A 25,194-nucleotide genomic window follows, 5' to 3' on the forward strand; every position below is an offset into this window, starting at 1 on the left:
AAGAGGGAGTTTCGGCCAGGGTTAGGCTTTGTGGATCAGCCAACGTCATCCGCTGTTCCAGCCTTTCTGACGGCTACAACGCCGTCACGGGCCGCGAGTCGTACGAGCAAAGATTCCTGGATGCGTGTCGCCGCATGTTCTCTGGAACCAAAGTTTTCAGAACACTGACAATAGAACAGACGCGTTCGTGGTTGAGTTGAGTCAATAGACAATACGGGGAAGAACCTCCGGGTCGTTTACTGTGTTGCGACACTGGCGAATTGAATGCCCGTTGCAGTTACTAATGTCTTACGGCTCTCGACAAAGAGTGCCTCTACCCTCGACCCTGTCCCTTGCGCGGAGCGATGGCCGTGATCGCGAGAACGTGTTTTGCCAAGACCTGAAAAGAATGCGATTTCGTCGTGGACACTAACTAGCTAAAGCTGAGTGAGCTACGGGCAATTTAGACTCAGCTAACTCAGCATCTCATTCACAGCGACCTCTCATCCCTTCGCGAAGACCCCCGCTATGTGACCTCCATCTACAATAGACCCCTCGATATCCCTGACTTCACTTGTACCTGCATTCAGACTCATCCCTTGCTCCACAACATAATTTACTTGCAGATCTATGCGCAGATCAAGGCCGGCATACAGACCCAAGAACCTGGCTCTCCCGCCCTTGCGGACAGTCACTGCCGATGTGTCCAACCTATAGATGCTGTCTGACAGCGGCACATGTTGCTTTCGAATACCGGCATGTGCTATCAAAACGTCTCAATTGCAACGCCGACAAGTCCTAAACCCATGAAGGCCGTGAACAGCGGCCGCTGGGGAAAGCCCGGGCCGCCGAACTCGGGATCCAGCCCGTCCGTGCCGGGGTAGTAGATGGCCGCCAGCCCGGCGAGCCAGTAGACGGAGCCCGTGAAGGCCGCCGCATACAGCGACTGTCGCGCGATCTCGGGTGTTGTCGAACGGAAGAGGTAGGGACGCCAGGTGAGGAACATAGTCGCGAGGCCGAGGAGCACGGACAACGTGATGGTCTGGCCGGTGTGGAACCTGTAGACGAGGTCTGTCAGCTCTTGGGCCCTTGGACGAGAATTCTCGCAGAGCAGGTAGGTCGGTGATGCTGCGACTTACTTTGCATGTGGCGGCCAGCGTGGGTTAAAAATGTGCGTGTGGTTGTAGTCTGCGATCGGGGCTCCCAGCAACAACCCGATGCCGTCAAGCGTTATGAGAATACGCCCGAGCATTGTCTCTATTCCCTTTGATCGGTGGCTGTTGTTCTATGCGGCCAATACCTGAAAAAACTCTTGTCAAAGCCAAGTTTCTAGAGAACTCGACGATGCTATTTCTTCTGGCGGAAAAGTCAACTTCCCCGGCTCTAAATATATTTGCTTTGTTTGAGCATGACGGACTTCCGAGCCCGGCGGCCAACGAAGAATCCGTCCATAGGGCTGAGGATGCGGCGTCGCGAGAGCCAACGAAAAGAGCTTCCGCGCTCACCGGCGAATGATCTCACGCCGTTGGATGCAGGTGCTCCCGAGTGGCGTCTTGCGCAAAGCCGATCAGCGAGGGGTAGCTGCTCAGGCTTGACCACACTGCAGGTTGTGATTATTCAGTTCGCGTCGCTCTTAATTCGGCGGCCGAAGGATCGCAGCCTTGTGTCCAGTCCCCTCAGGAACTGACAAGTCGTGCTGTCATCTGTCAAGGAGGCAGTTCGGGCTCGGGTCTCTTCGAGGAGCCGGGCCGATGTAGCGGTCCATTGATTCGAAGATTGCTGATACACTGAACTACGAGGTGATCACCACATCACATATGGCTTTAGGTAAGGGCCGGTTACTTAAGTTAGTTGCGGAATGTCTCATTGGGTATCCTGAGCTCTATTAGAACTATAGTATTAATCATTGTGAATATCCTCCATTGCTAACGGCGTTTCGAAGGTGGTGATCAGCCGAGTTCAAACGATATGACTGTAACCCGCAATGCAGGCTGCTCCTAACTCAACACGCTTTCCAAAATCAAGATGATAGCTAGTCACATAATTGTGCTCCTAGGCATGACTGGTCTTCTATTGTCTTCTGAGAACAATTGCAAGGTGTATCCATCAGTGTATCTAACTAATTAAGAGAATTCAACAAACAATCAAAAGCTAGCATCACTTATCAGTCTCATCATATCTTAAACCACGCTAAAGGAAGCCTCTCCAACCTTGGAAAAGCCCAAACCAGGAACCAAACTGTACCGGCAGGTGCCCCGCGAAAGCAACCTACAAGCGACGGCCATCAAACATGAAAATGCAACATTGTCCTGACTTCACCACCTAACGTTACCTAGGTACATACAGCAGAGGAGAGAGTTTGCACGCATGATTGAGAAGATCAGTTTGCCCTTTTCACTTGCTTGAAAAGCCACGTGCGTGCCACCATCCTTTCTTGGTTCATTGACCAAGCGCGCGCAAACTTGAACCTGTTTTGCCCCATTCGTCGTCGTCGTTGTTGATTTTCCCCCACAATCCACACCTACTACCTACTACTAGGTACTACCTACTTACTGCCTTATGCAGCAGCCAGCGCATTCGCCTCACTTCATCTCATCCCCCACTCAGCCCAGAAAATCACCCCATTACACCCACCACCATCTGCGCAGTGCTGGGCTCACCTTCACGACATGATGTGCGACGACGCCATCTACTTCATATCACTTGCTGCTTTCAACCCCGACACACAACCAAAGAGGGCACCCTTTCTAGGCTTAAGTGGCGTAGCTCAGCTCAGCTCAGCTCAGCTCAGCTGGGCGCATCGCATCGCATCGCATCGCATACGACGACAGCCATCCCCAACCAGCTTACATCGCCTGCCCACCTGCCAATACCGAGGATAATGGAGAGAACACGGGACTTCTCATCTCTCACGAGTTGAGCGACTGACGCCGTACCCAACTCGACCATGATAGCATGGCGGAACCAGCTGCAGCCCCTCTGCGATATCGAGAGCTATCAAGGTTTGCGACAGCTCTCTCCACTGAGTTGCGTGCGAATCAGTCAGGATGGGCTCATGGTCGAGGAATCACGTTTGCAAGGCAGGCAGGCATTCATTCATCTCACTTCAGCACGAAGAACGTCTGGTGGCTAATAGGGAGGAGACACAGGTCATTTCGCCTCGAACCGGCTGAGGCTGTGAAGCTCGAGGCTCAAGACAGGCCGTCATGAGCCACCCCATACGCCACCACACCCGCCGAGATACCGGCTCGAACAGGGAGATGCCGCCAAATCACACAACATCAGCCAGGACACATGACAATCACGAGCACGACGCGAGGACACACGCGAGTAAGAGGAATTACTTGATATTTCCTCTGACATCTACTCCCACAAGGCATCATCTACCGATCTCTGCCTGCTATTTGCTAGCCCTTTCCGACCAGTCCATCATCACTGAAGTCCCCTCCTATAATCAACGCGAAGCCACGCACGCAGACGTGGACGCACGCGCGCGCAACTCCGCCGGCACAGCAACGAAATGCAAGCAAGAAGAAGCTTTTGCCGACCCGATTTCCGTTTCAATGCGTTCCAGTCTCGCCCCTTTTGTTCTCGGGAATAGGACACCCCCTTTCTCCGCCTTGCTGTTGGGCGGGGGGGAAGAGCACGGTGTAAAGTAATATACAACACAATAAATCTACACGAATAAGAAAGAGACGGGCTGTTGGGGGTCGGCTCCTCCGGTAGCACTGCACTGTGGCGTCCGGGAGCACCATCACTCCAAACAAGAGCCTACATCAAGCTCCAGCATAAGCTCGAAGCCCGAAGACTTCATTCTTGCCTGGAGAATGAAGGCAGAGCAGACGTGGCAGTGCTTCCAGAGAAATGAATGATGAAGCTGGCAGCCAGTATTAAGCTAAGGCCAGTGAGAGGCACTCGCATGATTGACTCAGACACGCAGACTTTGCTGCAAGATATTCAGACAACGTACTTGGCAAAAGAATTGCCACAACCGGGAAAGATCGTTCGTCAGCAGGTCGAGGCCACAAATTATGCGACGATGTCGCTGACCGACCTTAATGAGAGAAGTCGGGAGGCGGTCTACTCTTCCTCAGAGGAAGAATCCTCGTCGCTTTCATGGTGGTGATCACTAGCCTCATGGCCACCATTCTCGACCGAAGGCAGAGGCTCCTGGCTTCCGCTTCCGTTTCGAGCGTACTGTGCCTTCAACTCTCGGAGCTGCTCAAGCTTGCGCTCCTGCTCCTGCTTGCCCATGGGCTTGTTCTTCTTCGGCTTGGACGACTTTGGCAGCGCCGATCGATTGGGGTGCTCCTCTGCCTTTCTTTGCTCCCGCTTCTTCTTAAGCTCATCCTTGTATTGAGGAAAGGCCTTCATCACTATGTCGAAGAGTTTCAGTAGCACAGGCTCGCTGAGTTGCTCCATATCGAGCTCAAGTTCAGCTTCATCATTGTCCTGAAGAGCATCATTAGTCGCCACTCACCGGAAACTGCAGCGATGGGAAGCATTAAACTTACCGGAATGTTGGTGTCCTTCCTGATTATGTCAATAGCCTGATCAAGCGCGGGACCATCCAGATTTCCAATGCCCAGAGACACGATCTCCCGCTCGTCAACATCCAGCTTCCTGGTCTTGGGCGGTTTCTTCGCGCTTCCTCCACTCTTCTTGGCAGCTGTTGCGGTGGCCGCGGCCTTCTTCGACGCGCCACTGGTGGCGCCGCCAGCTGCCTTCTTGCTCTTGGAGGCTTTAGGCTTCGCCGCAGGCTTCTTGTTATTCGTCTGCTCTTGCAGCTTAATTTTCTCCGTCACTATCTGGTTCTGGATCATTTGAATCATGGACTGCTGCAGACTGATGAAAGTGGGATCGAGCTTCGATGCCTGCAAGGCATCATCCAGCTTCTTCTGCTCCTCATGCAGCCTAGCAGTGAGAGTGTCCAAAGCCTGGGTTGACACGGGTTCGTCCTCGGGCTCTACGTCACTGGCATCGGCTTCGTCGTCCGAGTCATCCTTGCCATGAGGACTTGCACCCGATGCGGCAGGGGCGGAGGCAGCTGGAGCATGCTTGGCCATCCAAGCATCCTTCTCGGCCCACTTCTCCTTGAAGAGCTTCTCCAGTTCAATGCCTGCAGAATGCACAAGATGACCCTCGGGGTTGAACTTGAAGCAGTTCTTCAACATCAGATTGAAATCCCCTTCGAAGGCCTTTGGCGACTCGTACTCTCCGCTATGAAGTTTTTCTGTGATAGTCTGCAAGTCCATCGGCTGCTTTATCACCTTGTGGTAATTGGGAATGTTGAGAGCAACGGGATCCACAGGCTCCAGGAAGTACTGGTTCCACATATAGTACTTCTGCTTCTTGATCTCGGTAAGAACGTCGTCGCAGAACTTGAAGTCCGGCTGAAGTTTCTTCTTCTTGAGGTTTTTGGCTTGGAAGCCTAGGTCCTTGCTCTTCGGTGGGTGAATTGGTCGTTTCGGTCGGTCGCCATCATTCTTTGTCGAATCACGACGGATGATGGGAACGCCAGAAGGAGGGACGGCGAAGACTGGCGAGTCGGAAACCTTCTCTGTGGGCGAAGTTGCGGCACCACGAGACTCACGACGAGGTGGAGCAGCGGCGCGAGGCTCGGCATGACGGGTGGGAATGTTCTTGGCCTCCTTGGCCTCGGGCTTCGCTGGTTGCTCAGCAGGAACATCACCTAGCCTCTCGAAGATCTGCCGAACAACGAGATTCGCGGACGCGGTCACGTTATGATCATTGCCGTTGAAGGTGACGGAGTTCTCAGAGATGAGGCGCACGTCGTTCTTGAACGCACCCAGGGTTTTGTAATCGTCCTGGCGGAGTTTGTGCTCAATGGAGCCGATGTCGATCGGGTTCTTAATCCTCTCGATGTAGCTTTCCCACAAAGCTGGCCACATGACCTGGACAGACAGCTTGAATTGGCCGCCAGCCTTTGTCTTCTTGATGCCGCCCAACACTCTGCGAATCTCGCGATTCATGAAGCCAGTAATGGGGTTGTTGTCGAGTGCGGGGTCATTCAGACGTCTGGGCTCACCATTTACCGTTAAAGGGACCAAGTCCCCGGCAGGTTGATCGACGTCCATGGGCTGAGGTATGGGGCCAGTCATCACCTTGACAGTATCCTGCACCACATCATCCGCATCCAAAGTCCGGGCACGTTTGGCAGCCGGTTCGTCCGCTACATCATCCTCGCGTTCTCGGGCAACCTTGACAGATGGTTGAGATGGCGCATCAGTCATACTGGTGTTCGCAGTGATGCTGGTCGGATCGTCCTGAGTATCAATGTTCAACTGTGATACGCTGATGGGCTCAGAAGTAATGTCGGCTGAAGCAGCAACGGACGTCTCTTCCACGGTTGAAGTCTGTGTATTCTCGAGATTCTCGGCACCTGGCGACACGTCGACCTCGGGTTGTGCATCCGTCATCTTGACATCATCACTAGTCTCGGGCTGCGTTATCACCTCCTCTTCGACTGCCGCCTTAGGAGCCTCCTCAGTGGTGGGCTCGACAATCTCTGAGGGCTGTACGGGCTCCGGTGCCGCAGCTACAGGAGCCTCTTCAGCCTTCTCAACAAGCGGCACAGCCTCCTCCGCAGGCTTCGGCGCATCCGTCATCTCGGTGTCCTTAGGCTGATCTGTCACAGGCTCCGCAACTTTCTCCGCCTCTTTGGGCAAGTCTTCAGCCAGCGCGCTGTCTTTCTTCTCGGGCTCCTCGGCCTGCTCTACGGAAACTGTCTGGTTCGCGGCAAACGCGTCATTGTTTTGAGTTACGGTCTCGTTGGACTCAGGAACTTCGTCCTTGGGCTTCGGTGATTGCGGCGCCAAAGCGCTCTTAGTATTGAGCTCTGGCTCGGAGGTAGTCTCAGGGTGTATCTCGACGGGGGAGACGTGTCTACACAATAACGTCAGCATGGCGGAGGTCAAAGTTTACAGGTGCACAAGATAATCGAGAAGCGCGATAGCGCTCGGCGTGCGTTAACGCCTTGCGCAAAAGTACAAACAAACAGCACATAATAAAACGCGGCGCGCAAGACTCAGGAAATGATAGGCAAGATAGCGGGGACGCGACTCACCCGTTGACACCATTGGGCTCGTCGCCCACTGAAGCAGTCATCTTGAGTGACTCGGATTTCTGGTCGAGCAGAACGGCATCGCCGTCGGGTTGATGCGACGTCATAACTGCCATTCGGGAAGGGGAAGGGAAGGCGCGCAGATCTAGATGATGTGATGCGACATCAATGAAGTTTACGGGTGGGTGATGCGCGCGCGATACGACGAATTAATTCGAGTTGCAGGAGGAGAAAACAGCAAGATGCGGCTCGAAGCTGCGATATGCGATCTCTCTCGCAAAAATGCGCGCGGCGTGATGGCGGGATGGCGGGATGGCGCAAACGACGATGAGTGGCGGGAGTGGTTGATGATGATGGTTGGAAGGCGAGTGTGTGTGGATGGATGAATGGGGGATGGATCGCCTCTCCAGTAGTGAAGGTAGGTGAGGTAGGCCTAGTGGGCGGGGGGCGAATCAGAAGCTCGGGTGGAGGTGAGCTCGAATCGAATCGCACGAAAGCGGCGGCGCGGCAGGTGGGCAGGGCGGTGGGTGGGAAGAAAATAAAAGAAGGCTGAGAATTAAAATAAATAGTTTGGGGGGAAAGACGCGAAAGGTGTGAGAATTTGAGTTGGAGAAAGAGAGAAAGGCCAGCCTCGTGCCGAAATTTGCTGCTGCTTGCGGGTGGAGCCTTCCCTTTCCTTCGACGAGTGATTAGCTTGCGCTAGAGGTAGGTGCGTTGCTGCTCGCTTTGAGTTTAGCGTGCCTTCACCTTTCCCTCGGAAATTCGGTGGCTGGGATTTTCCAGGTTTTGCGGTCAAGGGCTGGAAAGGCGCGATCGGCGGTTGCAGGTGGCAGAATCCGGATGCGACGCGCTGTGGTTGGTCGGATTCGTTGGGTACGTCTTCCTTCCCAAATTTTCTGATTGAAAGCGCATGTGTCAGTCCCGGTCGGCAGTCCGGAGGTATTTATTCGAGCCCAGAGCTTTCTGGGCCTCCGTTTATCAGCGCCTTATCGCCGCTTTTGGTTGGGCAGACTCTGGACGGTGCAGGGGGGCGATGGTGGCCAGTGCGCGATCTGCGACAGGGGTGGTCCCAGCTTCTTCTTTTTTTTCTTCTACTTTTTCTTTTTCTTTTGCTCTTATAGACTTGCTGGCTTCTTCTCGCCGTGCTGCCACATGAACAACCTCGAACCCGTGACCTTGTTCTTCTTCTTGACCAAGATAGGTAGGACAGATAAGTGCGAGTATCATTGCAGCAACTTTGCATGGCATCTCAATGAAGCAGCGACAAGGGCCTTGCACAACAGCATCATTCTCAACTCCCGCACTAGTATTGCATTGCATCCACTTCTCATCAATACATCTATGACACACACACAAGACGGAGCACATGAGGGCCATGATGGCAATGAAAGAGACTCGGGGGCGATTCAAGTGAAAACAAGGATTGCGTGACTCAGCAAAAGCCTCGTAGGAGCAAGAGGCCCGATAAAGGACGGAACGAGATTGACAAACACGGCTGGTAGAAACGAGCAAACGAATAACGGAAATGGTTTATGGTACCTCGGTGTTCTACAACCACGACACCAACTAGCTGCGTCAAGCGGGAGACGGTGAGGCAATCAATGTTCTCGAGTCGACCCAGACTAGGCTTTGAAGGCGATGTAGGTATCTGCCTGAAGTGCTGTACACAGAGCTTGTGTTGGTGTTGAGCGAATTTGACCTGGCCAAAGCTTAATTCAATTGGGGACCCTGCCGTTCACCTCTCTGCGTATGGCAGTCGCGTCGCGATGCAATGCGATGCGACCCGACCCTGGTACGCGACTGACTTTGGGTGAGATGAGGTAATGCCTGAGGCGCAAACATTCAAGTTGCACTTCCACGAAAAAAAATTACCCAAATTTCTGATATCGGGGCGACTCCTTATTTGTAGCGTGACCTCAAGCCGTGTCTGTCCGAGCTTTTCATTCACGGTTCGCTCAGAAGAGGCACGCCGCTAGCAGGGATTACGGCTGCATGAATCTAATTACTGTCCAACCAAATAGAAGGAAGTGGATCTCTTGTGAGACAGCCATGGACAAGGGAGTCAGGATCAGGGGAGGAGCGACTGACTTTTGAACACCGAGCAGTGCGAGTGGAAGTGACCCTGGCAGGTCCCCAAAATGGAAGTTGCAGCCCAATCATACACAATCGTAAATTCATCGTGGCAGAGTAGGTAGGCAGGTAGTCAACAAGAGTGAGTGACAGAAAGACACTGGCACCGAAAGCAACAGCAGGAGCAAGCTGGAAGTCTGTCTGGTGCAACCTAGACCTGGAACATCTCGTGTCCAATCATACCGTTTGCGCAAAGATATTTAGGCTGCAGGTTGGCGTCCCGAGCCAATAGACTGCACGGGATGCGACTGTATCACAAGCCTGGGGATGCCATGGGCACAGCCACAATTTTCCAGACTTTCCGGGAATGAGGTTACATCGAAAGGCAAAGGCAAGTCCAGGTTGACTGAGTTTGCATGAGTCACATGCAGGGTCATATGATCTGATAACGTAATACTTGGACAGTCCCATGACATATCACGAGACCCATCTTATCAGCACGGGCCATCTCTGATAGAGAGTTGGCGTGGGGAGCGCCAGCAAAAAAAAATTGGGAGAGGTTAGTACTCTAAAAAAAAGTTCCAGAGGTGAACGTCCGTCAAGGAAAAGTCCATACCAACCCAAACTTGTTCACTGCGGGCAGCAAACACAACACTGAACCCTGTATTCCTCACCAATCTGTCAACACCAATAATGGTAGCTTGAGAATTCAAGGCAACATCGCGGATCAATTGGTCTTATGCTCTGGCGGCAAACTGCTCTCTACCCGAATCCACCAACTGTCCCTCGTGCCTACCTGGCACCTCTGATTATTCAGAATGTCCTCCAAAAGAAAGACGCCGATAAAACTGGCGGCGCCGGCAGTGAAACAGAGCGCGAAGACCCCTTCCAGAACAAGGATAGACGAGACCAGGACGACGGTGGCTCTTTCAGATGCTCTCCAGACCGCATCACCAGGCACTGCCGAGACGATAGAAATATCGAGCGATTCAGAGAGCGACTACGATGACTTATCAGACGCCGAGGGGGAGAAGACGTCTGCGAAGGCCGCACAGCCAAAACACCTCTCACAACGGACGCAGCAGCCCACCCCCGACGACACGGCGAGGTCGATACCCAAAAGCCGTGATGTCGACATGCTTGACCCCTCACAGGCCGAAGACTCAGACGAGGAGCCTTCTGCACCCACGTTTGGCGATCTCATTCGCAATCACGAGACGATAGATGTCACATCCCAAACGGTCGATGTGTCGTCCCATACTCCTGTCGCCAGCGGCGCACTGACGATTGCTACGCCGAAATCACTTGCACCACCATCCCTAGCCTCTCTTGGTACCGTTCTCTCCCAGGCTCTGCGGACGGACGACATAGACCTACTAGAGTCCTGTCTGCACACCACCGATCTCAATACCGTCCGCAGCACCATCCAGCGACTCGATTCGAACCTAGCAGGAGTTCTACTCACCAAGCTCGCCTCGCGCATGCACAGGAGGCCGGGACGAGCACACACGTTAATGAGCTGGGTGCAGTGGACGCTTGTAGCCCATGGCGGAGCGCTGGCTTCCCAGCCCGATATCCAGAAGCGGCTTAGCGAGCTGAACAGGGTCCTGGAGGAGCGGTCAAGGGGGCTCACAAGCCTTCTCGCGCTCAAGGGAAAGCTGGACATGCTGGAGGCACAAATGACGCTACGTCGGACTAATAGGACACGCCGGTCACATGGCCGTGGAGCCATCGACAGCGACGAAGACGACTTAGACGAGGATGATGAGGATGGCGTCATCTACGTGGAAGGTGAGGAGGACGACGCAAATCGGACAAACGGCATCTTCTCGGGCAGGAGAGATTTCGAAGATGATGAATTCCCTGCCGTGAACGGCGCTGGTGCTAACTCGGAAGATGACTCGGAGGATGAGGACGAGGACGACATGGATGTCGATCTAGACCTGGCAGAGGAGTCGCTGGACGAGGATGAGGTCGACCACGACGATGTGGAAGAGTCAGGGGAGGAGGACGAGAGCGAACCAGAGGCTGCAGCACCTCCGGCCAAGGTGCAGAAGAAGGCAGCGGCCGCGTTTTCGAAGCGCAGATGAACCACGACTAATTATAAATGCATGTCCAACTAGATATGTCGATAGAAGAATGCGGCTGTTGTACTGCCGTTCTGATGTGCTCTTTTGGACTAGACGTGATTTCATTGAATCATCAATGCTGTGTAGTATATTTAAAATGCATCGGTGGTTCCAGGGAAGCATGGTAGAAGAGTAGTCACAGCATCATGAGATTGTTGAAGAAACCTGAGATCATGAAGGAGAGCAATAAACTCTAATATAAACTAGTCCCGGCATAACAACTTTCTTCGACTCTACAAAGACACGATAGATGCGAGTTCGAGTTGTACCACAATTTAACCGCGATTCTTTGCTATTTGAGCTAATCATTTTGGAAGAACATGACTCTTTTTGATTCCCAAATGCCAGGGGGCGGGGGCTATACACGAAACTTGAACAATTAATTTAGCTGTGAAATATCAAAGTATGCTGACTATGATCACTTGTCATAGGTGGTAATTAACATTTACTGATAGGACTTGATTTACCCCGTGCACTTAAGAGAGAACGGCAGTGGATGGTTTGTATTCAACTTCAAGTCGCTATTGAGAGCAAGAAGTAATCTTTTGGGTTTTACCTTACTGTCAGAACTCATATCCAAATCGCCTATTCTCACGATATGTCTTGATCAAGAAACCCCGTCGAATTGCTTTATCCCACGCGGGATGGCCCTCCCGATCTAACAAACAAACGTTTAGCTCATCTCGCATTCTATGCGCGGAACAAGACCCCGACGAGTAAAGCGAAGTCAAATCAGATGTTGTAGTGATTAAGGCCACGTCCCGCGAATGTATAACCCTCCATTGCTCAGCGATGTCTTACATCGATGCGCCACCAATCGGTCGTAGTACAAAGGTCGAGCCCTAGGTGCTACTTGTATTAGTTTTCAATCCTCCCTTCTCTGGCTCTTCACGCGTTGATTCTGACTCATAAGCCACACCCGAGACGTTTTGAGCTTGACCGGCGGCATCAACCTCTTTATTTCCTCTTATGACCTGCCATATTTGTGCGAGACCACCATCGAATAAAGGATAGAAGTTTGCAACCACAAGAGTGAACCACAGATATATCAGTGACACGACAATCCAAGCCGTAAAAAGCTTTCACCAGGAGTTAGCCAATCGAGTTGCTAAGGCTGAGAGTTTCGATATTCCAAACTTACCGGCTTCGAAAATACTATCTTCGCCCCGTACATCGGAAGTGGCCACAAGAGAACGTGGCCGAGAAGGGTGAAAACGGACCAAAAAGCCGCCCATCGGCTCATCCTCTTCATGTACCGTAGACGCTCAGGCGTAAACCACTGCTCCTCGGTTTCTTCTTGCTGCGCTGTTCTCCCATGTTTGGATTTGACGCTCTTTATCTGGTTAAATACAGCCCAGTCGAAAGCAGAGGGCTTCGCAAGAGATATAATGATTGTGAGCGGAAGGGGAACGAAGAATGACGTGACACAGCCAAACAGACAGGGCATTGTGGACCCAGTAGATGTTATAGATATCTCGCCGTAATATCCGTATGCAGTGGATAACCACACCGATAAGCCACATATCATCCCGACTATGGGCGAGACAATGGCGGCAAGCTTAGTCTGCCTCTTCCAAAAGAGGGCAAAGCATGTTGGGAATACACCGGGATTGATGACATTACCAATCATGTACAGGAGCCAGGTCATGTTAACTCCGCCTTCATGGAAAGCAGTTGCGAGTGTGGAAATGAAAAGAGCAGTAACAACGACTCCAATGTGCGACCACCTGATCAGCTCCTTGTCAGTCGCATTCTTGTTGATGTAGGTGCCGTAGATATCGAAAGAAATAATAGAGCTGGTCGCAATCATTTGAGCTGAAGCGATCGAAGTGCAGGCCTAGTTGACAGTTAGGGTATCCAGCAGACAGTTTCATCATACAAGTGTTGATTTAACTGACCATGAAGATTGTTAGAAGGAGAGCGCCAGCCCCAGCTTTGCCTGCCACTGCTTGTGTGACATAAGGAAGTACCAATCCTGCATCGACCTCTTCCGCAGTCATCAACTGTGTGCTCGATTAGATCCAGTCTATTCCAATGGCAGTCGTTTGCTCTTACCCTTGGGTAGATGGGGAATGCAGGCGTCCTCTCCAGCGCAAGACCAGCAAGACCGACGATAGTGCCAACCGTCCATGGTACTGAGAATGAAGCGACGCCCCCAAGCACATATCCAGGAACAGCAGCTGCAACATCGGCCGAGAACCCCTGTATAAAGCAAAACACGTTAACCGCTTTCTTTGCAGGGACTCTGATTTGGAGATTCTCGGCCTACTTTTTGCCAGAACCCGGTGTCCATAATTACCGCGCCGAAGTTAGATCTGCCACAATCTTAGCTGTGTCGTCAAGAAACAACGTCGTTTCTGCCCACTAACATGACATGAAGAATACCGAAGTACAGGCATCCTTCGCTTCTCATAGTCAAATGGGAGCCCTCGTAATTTCCAGCAACCGGATTCTCCTTGTCTGCAGCGATGACGGCATCATATAGAGCCCCAATCGAACCGATCTCCTTAACAACAATCACCTTGATGGTGAGCCACGCTAATATAATCATGATGATAAACGTGTGCACGTAGTCCGTGAGGAATGTCGCTCTAAGTCCCCCAAAGTATGTGTATATCGCTACACCAAGCTGCGGCAATGATTTCAGTAAATGACTCTTGAAACGTCGCTCAGTTGACCATGACCGATCACGTTTGATGTTCCACATGATGATAGCATAGCATCTACCAAAATTGGACACCTGGAAATTATGGGAGACGCGAGGCACGGCTTACAGGTAGAAGATAAGTGCTGGCTATAACAGACATCCCAGTCAAAGAAGTCACGGCTGTGCTTGCGCCAAGGAGCATCCCAGAAAAGACCAAGATGTTGTTTACAAGACAGAGGAAGATCCATAGCTTATGGGTCAAGCTTCCATAGCGAACCTTGATCAACTCAAGGAGGGTGTGGGCATGAGGCGCTCGACGTTTGGCTTCGATAGAAATGAGAGACAAAAAGCAGACCATTGTACTCGCTGATGCACCCCACCAGACACCAAGTGCTAAACCATACTTGTACGTTAGTAGGGAGGCACCGAGAAGCGCCGTACTGTAAAGCCAGGACGAGACAACGGCTGCTGCTGTCAAGCCGGTTCCCACGGTTCGGTTAGCAACCATAAATCTTCAATAATATCAGCTGCCTGCCTGGGATAATTATCTTGTTTATTAGTACATACGTCTCCGTCGAGTGGTTGTCCTCGTTGAGAGTCTTCTTCATCGCCCTTGTGACCCATATCATACCTGCTAACGATTAGCGGGATAAGGAGGTTCTTAGGCAGGCTTCTTACCTAGAGCGAATGCGACGCCCAGTCCAACCACAACTCCATACCCAGCTCCTTGGGGCAAAGGAGGTAGGGGTTGATCAGCCATTTGCTGCTATCTGAGTACCAAGATGTTCGTGTATGATGTTCGTGTGGAAAAGAGCATTTCTAATTGATTGAGATGTAAATAGATATACTTTTCTTGATCTTCATTGATTGTGCAAACCCTAACTTCCATTGAGCACACCTTTGCAGGGTCTGATTGCGAAGGAGGATTGATGGGGCCACTTATGCACGGCTAAGACGGAGTATAGTGAGTGCATATAATATATTGTCCTTGCTTTGGTTCTAAAGTAGTAAGGTCTTTGATAGATCGGCATTGATATGGTATTAGAGGCTATGGAGCAACATATGGCGGATGTAGGTATCAGACACTTTAGGTCATGTCGTGATTTGCCGAGAGCTCCACATCTAATCAGCTCTCTGTGAACAATGTGAGTCTGTTGGAAGATAACGCGGCACTACTCCTCCGCCAGGGTAATAAATGTTAGTTCGGCAAGGGTGCCACTACCTCCTCAACAAGGGTTTACTACCTTTGTAGAAGTTGATAGACCTATGGTAATAAACAGAATATTCGAGAACTTGATGAGTATTGCAACTCTTGACATTGAGTATCCTCACCCTTCAACAATTAACATTTATTACCCCGGCGGAGGAGTAAGGTTGTGCGTGTGCGTAGGCATGAATCCTGCATGTTAGTTTCATCTGTCACAGGTACTCCTTCAACGGTCGGCCACTAGATTCGGAATTAAGAGAATGCAAGGCTACGGTATCTGTGCTGACACTTCTCAATACCACGACAAGCGCTGCCGAATAAGGAAATTGAGATCCTACAACGCATCTAGCACAATATTAATTCAGTCTGAGTGCCATCTTTTGCTTTGACTCATCGGTTTTTAGGGAACAATATTATGTTGAATAGCCACCGATAGCCTTGGACCTATCTTTCATTCATTTGGAGGATATATTCCATAACATGAATCCACTCTAAACTGTGAAGGATTCACTATATCTCATCGCGCAATGGTGTTATCCAGCACTAAATGACGCGAGCGTACCAAGCCGTAGCATTAGCCCGATCTATCTCCGCAATTAACGTCACATTCTGGATTAGCAGAAAAGAGCTCAAACATATTCATCAATTGTGCGTGTGTTAAGGGGCCGCCGTCTGTTTTCCAAACATATTTGTGTAAGAGCATATCCTACTTTTCAAAATTTCCAGTTGGCCAAGTTAGCTTCGCGACCTGTGACCCAAGCCAGTTAGCCAAAATGACTTCAAATCCCCCAGCCCGCAAACAATGGATTTTAAATGCTTTTGCTATGAGCACCCCTAGTCATTTGTCACCTGGTGAGGCGAGAATTTCTATAATGAAAGGATGTATGGCCATTGACAGCTACGTCTCTAGGGCTATGGAGGCACCCGCGTAATCGTGTCTCACAATATACTGACATAGAATACTGGACTGATCTGGCAAGAATTTTGGAAGAGGGAAAGTTCCATGGTCTTTTTATTGCTGATGTTTTGAGTCACTACGGCGTCTACAAGGGACCTGGAAATATTGACCCGAGCCTTCCATCTGCCGCGCAATTCCCCATCACCGACCCTATGTAAGCGCATATGATATGAGTCCTGCTATCTATATGGAAATGAAATTTGCTGAAGTTGGATTAGATTGCCTGTAACGGCTATGGCAGCAGTAACCAAGCATCTGTCCTTCGGAGTTACGGCATCTACGACGTATGAGAATCCATTTTTACTCGCTAGGCGATACGCCACATTGGATCATTTAACAAAAGGTCGCGTTGCTTGGAACGTCGTGACGAGTCACCTGGAGACCGCAGCAAAGAATCTCGGACTAGACAAAGAGGTCGTACATGATGAGCGTTATCAAATCGCGGAAGAATTCATCACACTCACATATAAGCTATGGGAGAGCTCATGGCGAGACGACGCTGTCGTAAAGGATGGTAAGCAGTATACCGTGCCGGGTCGGGTTCGACACATTCACCATGAGGGGTAAGCGCAATGGCACCAGTTTCTAGATCCCTCGTGCATGTGTTGTAGAGGGTGCTAAAGCAGACATTCTGTACAGAAAGTATTTTAAGTCCGCTGGGCCTTTGACTACAGAGCCGAGTATTCAACGAACCCCGTTCATCTTCCAAGCCGGTGCCAGCACTGCCGGGAAAGGTTTCGCCACAAAGCACGCCGAGTGCATGTTCATTCCTGGCATGACTCCAGAGGCAGTAAGGAAGTCAGCAACTGATATTCGGCAGCTGGCGGTTTCCCAGGGTCGCGATGTATCAACGATCAAACTGATTGCTGGAATTCTAGTAATTGTTGACGAGACTGATGAAAAGGCACAAGCAAAATACAACGACTATCTATCTTATGCGGATACCGAAGGAACATTAGCGCTCTTCGGCGGCTGGACCGGGACCGACCTTGATAAATGGAGTGACGACGAAGACTTCAAGTTCTCAGGGCTTGCCGGGATTCAGAGCATGATCACGTCCTGGACAGCAACAGTGCCTGGCACAGAAGGAGTGAAGTGGACAAAAAGACGAATTGCACAGGAACTTGCATTGGGCGGTCCCCATCCTAGAGCGATAGGTTCTCCGAAGACAGTCGCAGACTTCTTGCAAAATTGGATTGACGAGTCAACCATTGACGGATTCAATATCTCGTATGCTGTTAGCCCTGGAGACTTTGAGGACATTATAAAATGGTTATTACCGGAGCTCAGAGCCCGAGGCGTTTTCTGGGATGATTATGCGGCTTCTACAACGAGAGAGAATTATTTTCAAGATGGTCGTGGGCCGAGGCTAAGGGAAGATCATCCAGGAAGCAAGTACAGATGGCGTGCAACGGATAAATAATACATACGTTTCCCACTAGCGAGCTGTATATCTACTAAGACCCCTACTTATCTCAGGATTCTGCAGATACTAACCATGGTACCTACCTGTTTAAATAAGAACTGGATAGCTTTAGCGATGCTCGTTTGTCTATTGAAGAGAGCATTAGTGAAGGTGGTCTGTGTGTCGTCAATATGTCGCCGCCTGCCTGGGTAGGAAGGTAGTAGCCCGAAATCGAAACAGGATGCAATGCCGGCAATACGAGAAATGTGGATAATCACAAGACTGACTAGTCCATGCTTATGAGTACTTAAAGTGGCCGTTTCGACGATCCGTATTATATTCAAAATCAACTTCTTTGCATCTAAAGGCAAAAGACGACTTTCAATGATTGTCAGGCTGGCATTTCTAGCGACTGTAGCCGGGGCAGTGTGGAGTTTAGATACAGCAATTCCTCAAACTAGAGGATGCTTAGTTTCCGACGAAGCTTCTCTGCAAGATGCGGCCATTCCACTGTTTGTCCGTCTCGATGAGCCTAACCGCCGACAAAACCTTCCTAGCAACATTACTGTGGATGTGAATTTTCACATCGCAAGCACGGAAGAAGACAAGGATCTGATCACCGACGAGATTGTAGGGGCTCAATGGAACATCCTTCACGATTCATTCGCCAAGTATAAGATTGAGCTTGTGTTGAATTCGACAGAGCGCCTCGTCGATAATCGGACTGGCAGCGCTTTTCTCGTATATGAAGGCGCTGACAAAGGCTGGGTTTACTACGAAGAAGAAAGAAACGAGTACCTGAGGAGTACACGCAAGGGCGGCTATGACGCGTTGAATCTGTACTTCTTCAGCAAATACTCTCCAGGTGCTACAGGGTACTGTAACTGGCCTACAATTATTGCGGAAGGTGATGACGAGACGTTTGGCTTGGACTCGTGCCAGATTAGCGCCATGACAATGCCGGGGTTCACAGTCGAACAAGGTGGATTTGAAGATTGGAATATGGGTCACATTGCAGTCCATGAAACAGGGCATTGGTTCGGGCTCAACCATACGTTTGCTGGTGGTTGCTCTCAGCCCGGCGATTTTGTCGATGACACTCCGGCACAGGGCGATCAAGTCTTTGGATGCCCTACGGGATCAGACAGCTGTCCGAATAATCCAGGCCTCGATCCCATTCACAATTTCATGGGGTATACTGACGATAACTGGTTAGTTCTTCCTCGTATCTTGCAATTGATGCATGCAAATTCCAATGTCCGTTCTGAAGAGCCATGAGCTAACTGTCTCGGCTATCAGCACCTACGAGTTTACTCCTGGACAGCAGAAACGCATGTTTGATACGTTTTTTACCTATAGAAGACAGGTGTAGCACTGCACCTTGATCTGGAATGGAGTTTAAATCACATATACACTGGTGACTGTTGATACCAGTACCCAGTACCTGTTCTGTTGGTACGGTACGAATGTACTCCTTCTCCGCCGTAGTAGCAAACAGCTTTGAGAATCTTGCTCTGTTGCTATGAATAGCTATAATCTTGTGGCTATGCAAACGGGATAGATCCCAGTAGTAAATAGAAATGAAAATTAGAATGAATGAAAATGAGTGACCCTTGTGTTGAAAGTCTGCTCCTATGCTCGCTCGTCCATCTGTATGAAGAGACTCATGCTCTCCTTTGCACCTTAGTGTTATCTTGTTGAAAGTACACCAGCCACTTTTACCAATCTGTGACCCATTCTCAGTGACTATGTATGGATCATGTCTCTTAAAACCTGGATACTTGTAGGTATGTGATTTGCCATGCGAGATCCCGTCAGCTTCGATCTCGCACATCGAAACTTGTGAACTTCGGGGCTTCCCGCCCCTTCGTAGTCAATCTTGTTTCTGGAACTCTGCTACAGAGTTATTCTGAAGATCCTCTTTACCAGATAGATAGTCCGCAAATGCTCGTTGCTCAATATCCATGTCCTTCCAAACATGGCCGAGTTGCTTCTTCGATCGATGCCTGAAGAAAACTCTCTTGCCGAACTTCCATGTTTCAACTCCCAAGAAGAACAAGGTCGCCGCAATGAAGACAATTGCCCACTCCCAGCTAATGCCAACGTGCTTGAAAACTTTGACATTGACCACTGGAATATACAGTGCAGGGAACAAAGTGATGAAGCCGATAATGACAGCCCAGAATAGAAATTTGTTCCGCCAAACATCAAACATCCATTGAGTGAGATACTTCTTGGAGCCGGGCTGCATGCGGAAGAAAGATCGTCGCATATCAATCATTTCCCAAGCCAGGAACAAGGCGAACCAGGTGAGACACGCGAAAGTTGTGGCTCGAGCGCGAAAGACAACGTCACAAGACTCGGAGTATGCCTCGTTGCAGCTGTTTCCAAGATCGCCATTTCCGAAACCGAACACAACTAGTGAGAAACTCGCGAGACACAGAGCTGTAATCCACAAGCCATAGACGACCATATCAACTAGGAACTCCATTGTGAAGATGCCGGTCTTGAGGCTTTGTGGTGGTCGCGACATGATATCCGGAACCGCACGTTCGAACCCAAGACCCATATCCGGCATACCAGAAGTGATCATGATAATCCAAACTATTTCAACCGGTGCTAGTGGGAACACAGATAGACCTCTATCATCTTTGAAAGCAAGTCCGACAAGGAGAGTTCCTGCTTGGGCGATATTCTCAGCAAGAACGTGAAGAACAAACTTTTGGATGTTATCGAAAATGCGGCGGCCTTCTTCGATTGCTGCAACAATAGATGCAAAATTGTCATCTGTGAGCACAATATCTGAAGCATCCTTAGCAACGTCAGAGCCTGACTGTCCCATGGCTATTCCTACGTCAGCTCTGCGCAAGGAAGGCGAATCGTTCACACCATCGCCAGTCTATCGAACATAACATTAGTTATGGCCAACAAGCTTCCAAACTGGATACATACCATGGCACAAAACTTGTTCCTTCGGTGCAAAGCCTCAATCATCCGAACTTTGGTGCTTGGAGCACATCGGGCAATCACAAGCGGTAAGACGGGCAATGCGTCCACCTGATCATCATCTAGGGAATCGAACTGTGACGCAGTCATGACCATGATATCGGCAATTTCTCGACTGACACGTTCAATATGAGGAGGCAGAATTCCAACTTCGATGGCGATAGCCTTTGCGGTTTCCGGATGGTCACCTGTGAGCATGTGAACCGAAATACCGGCATCGTGACACTGTCGAACGGCTGCAGCTGATTCTGGCCGGGGAGGGTCATATAAGCCAATGAGCCCGCGAAAGGTAAGATCTACTTCAATCAATCTCCGGTCAATTTCCTGATCGCGCGGAAGCTCATCATTATACTTCCGGCTTGCCAGACAGAGAACTCGTAAACCGAGAGCTGCAAACGCTTCCATATTGTTCAGGATCTCTCGGCGAAAGTCCTCTGTCATGGCAACTTCCAGATTCTCTTCATCCTGTAGGCAATAATATTTGCAGTCTTGAATGACGCGCTCGACGGCCCCTTTAGTGAAGACGAAATGATCCTCTGTGCTCTTGTTCTTCATGATGACGCTCATGCGCTTCACGTCGCTGTCAAAAGGCAGCTCAGCAACGTCAATCCATTGGGAACTATCGCCTTGGGTTAAGTCAAGACGGTTCCACGAAAAACGCGTTGAGAAGACTTGTATCGCAATTTCCGTCGGATCACCCCTTGCAAACCACTGACCATCCTTCTCATGAACGGTGGCTAAATTTGCTAGGGCTGCCACGTTGAGGAAGTTTTGCAGAAGGTAGTTGCTTCCACTAAGTAACTCTGTAGCACCCACAGGAGTGTCCTGTGTCTCTGAGCCTTCTTTGCTTTGATTGAAGTTAATGTTCTTGGGCATGCGGCTGTCAAATCGAAGTTCGCCATTTGTTGGATCGGTCGCTCTGGTGGCATTGCCGACTGTATATGTACCCAAACCCGGTATCCATACTCCACGAGCAATCATTTTACCTTGAGTCAAAGTGCCGGTTTTATCGCTGCAGATATCGGTCACTGCCCCGAGAGCTTCGAGTGACTTCAAGTTTCTCACAATCACATTTCGTTGCACCATGCGCTTCGTTCCAGCCGCCATCGTGATGGTGAGAACGACCACCAACGAGGCTGGTATCATGGATAGGCCGGTAGCGACTGCGTAGATAACAACTTCTTGTCTGGAGTCAAATTTGTTTGATCCGAGAACAACAATGGCACACACAATCGCAATACCAAACAACAGTATAGCCAGTTTGCTCAACTTGCGCTGAAGCGGCGTACCCACGTTCACACCTAAGAAACGACCAATTGCATCGGAGAGGGTGAGCGTGTATGCCTCGAGGTAGCGGTGGGGACCAGCGTGCCCATCTGGTTTTCGTTTGACGGGACGTACTTTGGACTCCTTGGCATGAAGTGCGACTGCGATGGCACCAATCTCGGTGAATGCTCCAGTTGCGAACACAACGCCTTTGGCACGTCCCTTGGTCACAGTTGAGCTGCTATAGGCGATGTTGAGGCGGTCTCCTGGACCTGTATCGTCCGGAAACACGGCATCAGTGACTTTACGAACAGGGAGGGACTCTCCAGTAAGGAGGGCTTCATCCGTTTCAAAGTTTTTAACCTCGATCAACCTTAATTGGGGTCAGCACGACTGCTAAATTGCCGCTAACCGCAACTTACCTAACATCGGCAGGTATTGTGTCGCCCATTTTCATCTCGACTAGGTCGCCGGGAACAATTTCTCCCGAAGGAACGACCATAGCTTCGCCTCCACGAACCACTGCGGCAGTAGGAGAGCTGAGAGACCGTAGCGAATCCATTGTCTTTTCTGCCGAATATTCCTGGAAGAAGCCCACAATAACATTGAGGAGAATCACCGCAGTGACGACCCCACCCTCAATGTATGAGCCTATTCCATAGCTCACAGACATAGCCAAGATGAGCACCTATCTCCACGTGAGCGCAGAAGAAATGAATCAGTTGCATGCGTGCTTATACCAAGGTCATGGCATTCGCCACTTGGGCAATGACAATTTTGATGGGCTGAATACCCTCAGCCTCACCGAGATCATTGCTGCCAAACTTTTCGAGGCGGCCTTTTGCTTCAATAGTAGACAATCCACCAAGAGTGTCGGCACCGAGCTCGTCGATGACCTGAGCGCTGGTCAAAGCATGAGCCGGACGCGACATGGGCTCGTTAGATTGCCCGGTGACATGGCGATCAACTTCTTTGCCCTTTTCCTTTTGCTTACGCATGGCTATTCGATATTTGAGTCGGAGGTGGATCGCTTGACGGAGTCTGAGTTGTACAAAGATTCCAAGACGTGTGTTGCTCTTGGAAAATACAAAGTGTGGACAGAGAAGAAGTGTGAGATCTGGGCAGGCAAGTAGGTAGCCTTATAGTAGTGGAGTTCAGACGCGAAGACAAGGTATGCGTCACTGGAAGATAAGAAGGGTTGAATTTTCACTGGAGCCTCGAACGATGTACGGACCTTGGGAACTTAGTATAGGTTGACCAAGACCTTCGCCTTTGCCGAACAACCGTCAGAAACCACAACATGCGGATGGGCATCTTGGTAGTCTGTCTTGGCCCCTTGGCTACGGACTTGGCGACTTTATGGTAGTGGGACCATGAAGCTTGCGTCATCGCAGTCGACTCCAATCAAAGTCAAATAAGAATTGGCACAATGAAGATGTTTAAAAAGAGATATAGGCCCAATCGTATTATCCATTTGTCGTCTAATCAGTAAAGTCATTTTTCCAGGATTTCGGAGCAGTGATGGTTGATCGGTGTTGTTGAACCCGGTCGCCGCATGTGGGTCGTCTACGCTGACCATGCGGAGCGCCAGAACCTGGTTGGGTCACCGAGTGGCGACCGGACCCAATTTTTATGTGCCAGTGCCAACAAATAACAACTACAGAGTTGATGATGTCTATGATCTAACTCTTTGCAGATAGTTCTGTCACTAACAAGCGCTTGGCATGTCGTCTTCCTCCATATCCCAAGCAACAAAGCAGCAAACGAAGGTGGAGCACAAGACACCGTGATCAACACAGGTCAACTATATCAATTCTCTCTTTATCAAAGATAATAAAACACCTATCGACGCTGCGAATCACTTGAATGCCACTCCAACAGGCAAATACTAGATGTATAAATATAGGCGATAGATAGTCTTCGTGACCTATGAATAGCTGATATCCAGACGTCAAGCACTCTTATTAGCATAAAATGGTAATGCATTGAAGACGTGCATGAAGGCGTGCTGCAGTCTGTTCTACTGGCGATCTGTTCTGTTGATAAAATGGTAGGTTGGGTGAAAGGGCATCCATCCATAGGACAGTGTCACTAGTGTAATCATAATGACTAATTATTTTAGTCGCAGGGGGTAGAGATGCTTATGCTGAGCATATGCTCAATATGGCCACTATAAATACAGTAGCTTATAGTGGCTAAGTCTTACTTTTTTTATAGCTTTTCTTAAAGTTTTTTAAATTGTGAACCGTGGAGTGGACAGGAGAGAGTAATCTGCTTTGATACTTGCCGTGATAATGCGTGCTCTGTTCCCTAAATTGATATTCACTGGAGAGGCGTGCCGCCAGCCAGTTAGGCCGTGGCGAAGGCATGTATTGCTACGCACCAATCTAGACATCGATCCGGGATAGGCGCAACGGCCAATAAGATGCGAAAGAGTGGAAAGAAGATGATGACAATAATGGAAGTCTATTGTTCCGAGAGGCATGGCGCCAAAATGGAGGCGGACCGGCCAAGTGATCAGCGCTTTGAGATTGCATCGTCTGCTCTGGTGCACGGATGCTAGCGGTTCCAAAGCTCGGGAGAGCATGGGAACTCTGATGGAATCCGTAAAATCAGGTAAATGTAAAGGGCCTCATTGAAGACTATCGAAGAAGTGAATGTAAACCAGTTATCTGGACGGCGGAAGTCGAATGTTGACCGCTGGTATTATTCGATGTTACAAGTCCCAAGATAATGAAGTCAAGCCAGCCTCACAGTAGTCTCCCGTTATCCTTCAGTCACGGTCGAAGGGCCTTCTGAATCGTGTTCATCCAGAAACCGACTCAATTTATCGAGGGCATGCAGCTTTTACATCATGTCTTTTCCCCAAGGCTGTTGTACAATGTTATTGCTCATTCGCTCATTAAGCACCATCCCCGCGAGCTGAATGAGTATGGGTGCTTCTCATCGATGTCGGGGATGAAAACCCGATGGCTGTTCCTGGAGATATCTGTTAAGCGCTGCTGATGTACAGGGAAACAACAGCATTTAAGAGCTCGAGTCCTAAAATTGTGGCTGGCGTTGACAGATTGACAGACAATGCTCGCCATTCTCACAGTCCGTCAGAGCACTAAAATTAGCACAATTGAACAGCAGCCAATTTCAATTCATAGGAAGCGCGAGTGAATCTTAGCCTACGATCTGCTAAACTCGTTCCGTTTCCTGCTGCTCACCTTGATTCTGGCGGGATCTAGAAAACGACAAGACAGAAATTCCCGTCTCTGGGCAGCTCGTATGGACATTGACAGCAAACTTTACAGCTGTTTTACATTTCACGATCAGGCAGCGACGAAGGGACTTTTAGCAGCAGGTGCTCATCATAGAAGCGAGTATCAGAACCTGGGAATTGATGCCACAATACCGTGGTTGGATGGAGCACTTCAGCATCTGGATGACTATTCGTC

At 50.1% G+C, this 25,194-nt stretch overlaps 4 protein-coding genes across 4 annotated transcripts; 1 reads left to right on the forward strand and 3 right to left on the reverse strand.

Moving 5' to 3' along the window:
• Nucleotides 1–4,059: 4,059 nt before the first annotated feature.
• UCRPA7_4250 (putative transcription regulator protein) lies at nucleotides 4,060–7,179 on the reverse strand (the record flags this gene model as incomplete). Its single annotated transcript, XM_007916743.1, has 3 exons — nucleotides 4,060–4,431; nucleotides 4,494–6,885; nucleotides 7,067–7,179. The coding sequence occupies 3 exons, from the start codon at nucleotides 7,177–7,179 to the stop codon at nucleotides 4,060–4,062; spliced, it is 2,877 nt and encodes a 958-aa protein (XP_007914934.1).
• A 2,772-nt stretch (nucleotides 7,180–9,951) lies between these two features.
• UCRPA7_4251 (putative small nucleolar ribonucleoprotein complex component protein) lies at nucleotides 9,952–11,223 on the forward strand (the record flags this gene model as incomplete). The annotated part of the gene is made up of 1 exon (XM_007916756.1): nucleotides 9,952–11,223. One exon carries the CDS (start codon nucleotides 9,952–9,954, stop codon nucleotides 11,221–11,223), a length of 1,272 nt encoding a protein of 423 aa, XP_007914947.1.
• A 1,928-nt stretch (nucleotides 11,224–13,151) lies between these two features.
• UCRPA7_4252 (putative urea active transporter protein) lies at nucleotides 13,152–14,538 on the reverse strand (the record flags this gene model as incomplete). Its single annotated transcript, XM_007916746.1, has 5 exons — nucleotides 13,152–13,265; nucleotides 13,318–13,464; nucleotides 13,532–13,577; nucleotides 13,632–13,853; nucleotides 14,477–14,538. 5 exons carry the CDS (start codon nucleotides 14,536–14,538, stop codon nucleotides 13,152–13,154), a joined length of 591 nt encoding a protein of 196 aa, XP_007914937.1.
• Nucleotides 14,539–19,352: 4,814 nt separating this feature from the next.
• On the reverse strand, nucleotides 19,353–22,202 carry UCRPA7_4253 (putative sodium p-type atpase protein; the record flags this gene model as incomplete). Its single annotated transcript, XM_007916798.1, has 4 exons — nucleotides 19,353–20,378; nucleotides 20,432–21,420; nucleotides 21,472–22,124; nucleotides 22,174–22,202. The coding sequence occupies 4 exons, from the start codon at nucleotides 22,200–22,202 to the stop codon at nucleotides 19,353–19,355; spliced, it is 2,697 nt and encodes an 898-aa protein (XP_007914989.1).
• Nucleotides 22,203–25,194: the final 2,992 nt, after the last annotated feature.

Source organism: Phaeoacremonium minimum (genome assembly GCF_000392275.1).
Source record: "Phaeoacremonium minimum UCRPA7 unplaced genomic scaffold PA7_03_scaffold_330, whole genome shotgun sequence".
NCBI lineage: Eukaryota > Fungi > Ascomycota > Sordariomycetes > Togniniales > Togniniaceae > Phaeoacremonium > Phaeoacremonium minimum.